Consider the following 7,715-nt stretch of genomic DNA (forward strand, 5'->3'; position numbering starts at 1 on the left):
ACAGTGGAACAAATCTTTACATCGTTTTGGAGAAAGTAAGATTATTGCACTTGATGTTTCAAAAGCATTTGATAGAGTTTGGCACCAAGCTCTCTTATCGAAAATGCGTGCTTTTGGTATTGATGAATCTCTTCTTCGTTGGATTAGAAATTACCTTTCTAACCGGTCAATACAAGTTGTTGTATAAATGCTGGTGTTCCCCAGGGCTCCGTTTTGTCTCCGACACTCTTTCTTATATTCATAAATGATCTTATGTCTGCCACTTCTAATCCATTAACCTGTTTCGCCGACGACAGTACCCTCAGCTTCTCATACTCGTTTATAGATTCACATCCTTGTCCTTCGGATGTGGAACTTCAACGGCAGCGTATGATAAGCTCATTAAATTCTGATCTTGACAGCATTTAATGCTTCGAAAACTCAATGCTGTCTCCTGTCGTTAAAGCGTAACATACCCCCGATGCCACTATCTATGAGTGGCACTTGAATCCAAGAAACTAATCAACTGTCAGTACTTGGTATGTGTATCACAGATCACCTTTTATGGAACGATCATATATTTTATATTGCCAAAAATGCTGCCAGGTGCTTAGGATTTCTCCGACGGTGCAAGAAATTTTTCACCCCTTCTGATCTGGCTGTAATTTACAAAGCCTTCATCCGTCCAAAACTTGAATATAATTCGCATATCTGGGCAGGTGCCCCCAAAACAAGTTTAAATCTCTTGGATAGAATACAAAAAAGGGCTTTAAAAATGATAGGCGATAGAACTATAATTGAAACATTTACATCGCTAGAACACCGCTGCAATGTTTCATGCCTTTCGTTGTTTTATCGATATTTTTACAAACAATGTTCTGTTGAACTAGCCAGTTGCATTCCACCCCTTAAACGATTCAGCCGTAATACTCGCACTTCCAGGAATGCTCATCAGTTTACCCTTGAGCTCAATTTCGGGTGTACTGTCAAGTATAGAGATTCTTTCTTAAATCGCACATCGAGAATGTGGAATGCTTTAGCCAACTCTGTTTTTCCCTCCCATTTTGATGTTCAGAACTTTAAGACCAATGTGCACCGGTATCTCCTTTTTAATCCTTCCCTATTATCCTAATGCTCGCACTGTGTTTAAATATAAACATATAAAGGGTACTAATAACCCCTTGAGTGCCTGCAAATTATAAAAAAAATTGACTTGTGACGCTAATAAAAAAATTACAAGTGTGGACGCTCAATGGCCAGGGAGTGTGCATGATGGCAGGATTTGGCGAGTGAGTGGAATTCAGGACGTTGTGCGCCGATATGATGGTGATGTTTGTCTCCTTGGTGATAGCCAATATGGAATTACTCCTTTGATGAACCAAGAAATCCTCTTGAGCGGAATTACAATTCGACCCATGCTCAAAAAAGAGAAATAATTGAACGAGTTTTTGGCCAGATGAAACGTCGTTTTCCCATACTCTCGAGCCAAGTTAGAAAGCAGTCAAAAATATTTAAATTTAGTAATAAGTTGTACAGTGCTTCACAATGTAGCAAAACATTTGAATGATCCGGGAAATGATGCATAGTCTGTGTGGCGTTACAAGAATTTACTTGCCTTTTTTGTAAATACTTTCTAGTATACCCTCGGGTTGACGAGTAGACTGTCACAAGTTAACTCGGTTTACTTGGAGTTTAAATACTCGTTACACTTTACTTGTAAATAAATACTCTTCGTACTCGTTTTTATTCACACCGCTCTTAGTTAGTTATATTTTTAAAATCCAAAATCTCTTTAAAGCACATTTTTCGGTTAAAATAAATAGAATGTGAACACAACCGCTTAAAATAGAACATACTCTCAGTTACTCTTCATATCCATTAGCGATCAGTAAAAACTCAGAGGAGATTCTACTTCTAGAAAATCTCACCTTAACAGTTGTCGTTTAACCACCTTAGAATCAACATCTTACTGCCACTACACGCACGGCACAATTTGAATCTCATTTTCTATAAGAAGAATGGCAGCTTTTTCGCTGTCAAAGTTTGTTTGGGTTTTATTTTATATTCTAAACCCGTTTGTAAAAGCACAAAATTGTCAATCAAATGAAAATGTAGGCAGTGTAATTTGTACTAATTTAGCCTCACTGGCAGATCTTTCTAAAGAAATGAAACCTGAATGGAAAGATGTAACAATAGTTAACAATATTGGAGATACCTTTTTTGTCAGAGGTAAGGAAGTGCATTTTTATGATTTCATCAACTATAATTTTTGTTTTATGAATCTTTGAATTATAGAACATGAAGCAAAATACTTGAATGTAATTGAGAAACTTGATCTTTCCGGTGCTGGTAACATAATCGCTTCCGATCATGGATTTAAGGATCTGAGATCGTTACAAAGTTTGAATATATCTGGAACGCAGTGGTCTATTCTAAAAATAAGTTACTTCAATCCACGCAGTACACTCCAGTTCTTAGATGCTAGCCATAACCAGTTCAACATGATCGAACGTTCTTCATTAGATACTTTAACGAATCTGCGATCGTTGAATTTATCACACAATCATTTGGAAACCTTACAGCAGAATACATTCCAAGCGCTTCAACAATTGGAGTATTTGAATTTGAACAACAACCTTCTGAAAACAATCTCGTTGGGTGAAGTCACAAAGTTGGAACATTTAACTATCAATGACAATTTAATTGAAGTGGTGTGTATATCAAAATAGAAATGTATTAGTGGATGATCATTGCACGTTGTCTTTTTTTAGATACCATCAAACAGCTTTTCAAAGTTGGGACAACTTAAAGTACTTAGTATTGCTTCGAATCCTCTAAGAAAAATTGAAGATCGTGCATTCCAGGGCTTGTCTAACTTGAAGGCCTTGAATTTGTCCAGAAACAGCATCGAATCATTAACTTCAAACATTTTTGTAGGATTTACTCGAGTTAAACTAACACAGTTGGACTTGAGCCAGAATAACATCGTCAGCTTTTCAGGACAACCATTTCAGCATTTAAGTCTTCTGCAAAACCTAAATCTTTCTGGTAATTCCTTGAAAACTCTTGACTCGACTTCGTTTTCTGGACTTCGATCACTTCGAAAGCTCTATTTGTGCGATAACAATATCGAAACAATTGGTGAGAATACATTCTCTTCCCTACTTAGCTTGGATACCATTGAATTAACTGGAAACAGCTTGATAACTTTGAATAAAAATGTTTTTGCTGAATCCATGCCACGGCTGAGGAAACTTCTGCTCAATAAAAACAACCTCAAGACATTAGCCTACAACACATTTTCGGGTCTCAGTAGCATTGATTATTTAAGTTTGGGACATAATTCCCATGACAAATTAGACTCTCGAATGTTTACACCCTTGAAAAAGCTGAAGAAACTTCACCTCGGAAACAATTATATCGAAGAAATTCCTGCTGATGTTCTTGAGGGTTTCAATGATCTCACAGAGTTACTTATCGATCACAATAAACTTTCATTTTTGCCAGAAGTTAATGCTACATTTCCATATCTCAAAAAGATATCTATTGAAGGTAACCCATGGCAGTGTCCATGTCTGGATTGGATAGTTGGGTTTTTGGAGGCAAGACGAATTGAGTATCAGCGCAATAATGGATATTACGATGGAAGGAAACCACTTTGTGTAGTGACACCAATAAAAGCTTGTGTTCGAGATTTAAAAATAACTCAAGAATATGGAATTTCAGACATTTACGATAAAATGGTTGGTTCGAATGAGAACGAGGATGAAGAATAAAATAATTATATTAAATACTAATTACTTGATAAGTGCTCAATGATATTTCTATTTTAAGAGACTGATAAGCTGATAAGCTTTATTCGAAATTAATTTAATAATTTTTATATAGTACACTTTATGCAATTATTAAAACAAAATTGATGTTTAAGATAAGGATGTTTATTTTTATATGAATTATTTATTTTTTTGAAACAATGCGTCTATTTGAAATGAGTATCAATCGATCTTTTTTGTTGACGATTAGCGAATGACCTTAACCGCGTTATCTATTTTAACTTACTTAAGCCTGTCAAATTGTTTATTTTGTGTAAGCTAATTAATTGAATTTTACGAAGAAATGTCTGCACGTTTTTTAAGATCAACGTGAAAAGTATGTAGAAAATGATAATTTTTCTTCGATTATGTACACAGAGGAATTTTTTAAATATGTTATTTTAGTACAAAATATTATCATAGAATGGTTCATATAGGTACACAGCCATTGTACACAAATGCTACCTAGCGGCAAGTTCAGACAACATAAGGGACTTCATTTACAGTCAACCGCATTCTTTAGGGGCCAGTAATAGTTATTATAGCTATCATACAAAATGTCTGTCATTGAAAAAAAATTCCTGATTGACATCTATCGAAAAATGTTTACTGACAGAAATCTGTCATTGGAATTGTGTGAAATTGGAACACAAATCAGTGGAATAATTTGTTTCACTTTTGATAAAAATTGAATATCGATTGAAATATCTTTTCAAAAACTTGAAATTTAGGCTTTAAACTTATTTTATCTTATAAAAAATATTGTTTTCAACATTCTGAAAAATGTTGAGAAAAATGGAATTGACAGTTTTTTTTTACAAAAAATAAAAACCTAAACAAAAATAATAAAAGTTGGTAAAAATCGATTTTCGACTCAAATATCTTTTCAAAACTTTGAAATATTGGCTTCAAACTAATTTTATCATATAAACATTCGATAAAATTTTGAAAAAATTGAATTTACAGTTTTTTAAAAAAAAAAGAAAACTCTAAAAAGAAGAAAACTTGGTAAAAATTTACTTTGGACTCAAATAGCTTTTCAAAAATTAAAAATATTGGCTTCAAACTTATTTTATTTCACAGAAAATATTGTTTTCGATATTCAGTAATTTCTATATACAATCCGTTTTTTCATAAAAAATAAAATCTACAAATAATAGTATGCAAAATTGGTAAAAATTGATACGAGTACAAATAGACAAACTTTTAAGCAAGACAAATTGACAGACGGGATGGGAAGTTATCAGTGTGGGTCGCATCCCAGCCTCTTTTTTTTCCAATTCGACAAGGAACCTTTTTATACAAAACATCAAATATTTGAATAAACCGAAGAGTACAAAAGTTCAGCTTTAAGTTGTATGAAAAACCATCATCAACTGTCATTTTGACATAAGTACACTTGACACTTGATTTTTCTTGATTAACTTTCCAATAAAGTTGCCTTAATTGAACAAAAAAATGTTTGTCAGCTGGCCAATCAGATGCTAGAAACTTATTTTTCTTTCTTAGATATCAAGATGAGCTGAAAGGGTTTTAAGTAAATCTGTCATGTGTTTTTTTTTCATAATAATAATTTGAAAAAAAAGTCAAACATTTGGTTGCCCCCGAATGTCTCAGGAACCAATATAGCCAGCGACGCGTCGCGATGTCCGCCAAATTGTATGTTATAAGTATATTGTGACGTGGTACGGAAAAAATGATATTACCTCCAAAATAATTGTATGCATCGATGGAGGCATTTGGTAACATTTTATTTTAATTTTATTTTTACTATAAACAAAATTGTACTAACAATTTAAACACATAAATGTTGTTAATTTTTTGTAACATTTTTTTAACAAAAATCAAAGTTCTACTAAAAATACTAATACATTGATTTAACTTTTCGAATACACCTAGACAGCATAAAGATAAGACTTACATTTTTTATTGTATATTCTTTTAACTTCTTTAAATATAAAAATTAACTTATAATACAAAATAACGGATTATCCATTTTGCGGTGTCAAAAGCATAGGGTTGGAATTTGACATATTCTGCCAAACTAAGTTGTTGAACCAATAGGCAGGTTTAGACGCCGTAAGAGACTTGAAAGAAAGGCAACTTTAATGGAAAGTTCACTGGAAAGTAAGTCAAGAAAAATCTCCCTAACTATTAAGTCAAGTCTACTTTCATTAAAATGACAGTTGAGCATGCTTTTTCATTCAACTGAAAGCTGAACTTTATTTATTTTCTGCACAACTCCATTTAATATTTTCTGTAAATGGTTTCCTTGTCATTTCGGAAAAGAAGTAAGTAATATTTCTTGACAATACAAATCGTGATGGACTTGTAGCTTGCCTGAGGAGTGTTTTTTAGACAGTAAGGTTTTTGGTAGTTTTTGTACTATGAATATAAAGTTGTGGCTTGCGAAGAAAAGTTCTGAATTTGAAATACATGGCACTTGAAAAACTAACTAGTTGAAGTCCCTTATGTTGTCCGAACCTATCCAATTTTTGTTTTCAGTTGAAAGTCTTACTTTTACGATAATGGATCGCTTAAATGATAAATGGGTTGCATCCAGGCCTCTTCTTATAAGTTTATGAAGAGAATTACAGACTAAAATCTTATGAAACCATAGTTCTATCAGAAACTTTAAGGGTTACAATATTCTGCAAGAAAGTAAATATAAAATGGGAGATGATAGCTATGCGAAGGCTGCGCCGTAGATTTCAAAATCATTTTCTTACGTTAGGTTATTAAGTTATCCCCTTTAAAATTGAAAAAAAACTTTAGGTAATTAGGGTCATTCCTGTTTTGATGTGATTAGCAGGAATTTATTTTTAAAAATAGGTTCTGAACTAAAACAGCATTGACGCTATTACATGAAGTTTTTTTTAAATACTTTCTGTGCATTGGATTTATAGAGTTCTGATGAGTTCTTTTGAAAATAGGTTTCAAAGATTTTTTTTTTCAAATCTCCCAAAAAGGGAGATTTGACGAATCATAGTTTCCTTCCAAAATTAGGGTTTCATATACAAAGCTATAAGTACAGCGTTATTTAATTTAATAAAATTGTAATTGTGTTATACTTTTCTTTCACAATGTTTTAAATTTGTTTAAAAATATTAAACATTTATTTGAAAATTGATCATTTTTAAAACGTGGCTTATTTTGGGAAGGTGACCTTATGTGTGGGCTTCCTCATGTGTGTGTTCTATTTAAGGAGCGTGGTGCAATTTTTGTGGCGTAGTTTTGTTTGTGGCGAGGGTCTATTGTCTGTGCATGGCTCATTATTTTGGCACTGTGGCCTCTTCTGAAAAATTGAAATTAAAATCTAATATTTGAATTACCTATAATGGTTTATGAAGAATCATGCCACAATCGATTATTTGTACACCTAATTTTCTAATCGTGTTATCATCCGCCTTTTTATCTCCAGAACAGAGAGTTAATATTATCTTGGCAACAAGCGAACCTTCCAAACTCTATCTAAAAAAGACATTGTAAAGCTTGATTTGTTTGAAGTATTTGAAATTTCACTTATTAATTAATTAAGTTCATTAATTATATAATATATTAATATTTATCGAAAAAATAAGTTTTAAAATTTGTATGCTTTGTATTCCCAAACACTATGTTTCGTCTTTTAAACATGTCTTCAGGTGCATGTTTGTGTTAGGACATACAAAGAGATACGCTCGATCGATTCATGACATGTCACAAGTCCTTAAAGACGTCATAAACAAGAATTATCCTCATTTTTTTAAACCACCAACAGTTTATAATCTTCTATCTGCACAACAATAGATAAGAAGGAAACGTACATGCAGTATAATGATTACCCATTAGATTATGAACAACACAACCCTCTCGACACAGGGCAGAGTATTGACTTTATTATTATTTTATAGACGAACACTGGAATGTGTATATTTTCTTAAT

General features: G+C 32.7%; 1 protein-coding gene across 1 annotated transcript; it reads left to right on the forward strand.

The window, feature by feature from the left end:
• Positions 1 to 1,925: 1,925 nt before the first annotated feature.
• LOC129945272 (leucine-rich repeat-containing protein 15-like) lies at positions 1,926 to 3,911 on the forward strand. The gene is made up of 3 exons (XM_056054929.1): positions 1,926 to 2,208; positions 2,275 to 2,690; positions 2,751 to 3,911. The coding sequence occupies exons 1-3, from the start codon at positions 1,998 to 2,000 to the stop codon at positions 3,753 to 3,755; spliced, it is 1,632 nt and encodes a 543-aa protein (XP_055910904.1). The 5' UTR covers positions 1,926 to 1,997; the 3' UTR covers positions 3,756 to 3,911.
• The last annotated feature ends 3,804 nt before the right edge of the window (positions 3,912 to 7,715 follow it).

The sequence above is a fragment of the Eupeodes corollae genome, chromosome 2 (genome assembly GCF_945859685.1).
Source record: "Eupeodes corollae chromosome 2, idEupCoro1.1, whole genome shotgun sequence".
Lineage (NCBI taxonomy): Eukaryota > Metazoa > Arthropoda > Insecta > Diptera > Syrphidae > Eupeodes > Eupeodes corollae.

Excerpts from the sequence above, each read along its gene's own strand:
- LOC129945272 (XM_056054929.1), top strand. The coding sequence starts at position 1,998 with ATGGCAGCTTTTTCGCTGTCAAAGTTTGTTTGGGTTTTATTTTATATT. Across the intron at positions 2,209-2,274 it reads AGATACCTTTTTTGTCAGAG|AACATGAAGCAAAATACTTG; the intron begins GTAAGGAAGTGC and ends TTTGAATTATAG. Across the intron at positions 2,691-2,750 it reads ATGACAATTTAATTGAAGTG|ATACCATCAAACAGCTTTTC; the intron begins GTGTGTATATCA and ends GTCTTTTTTTAG.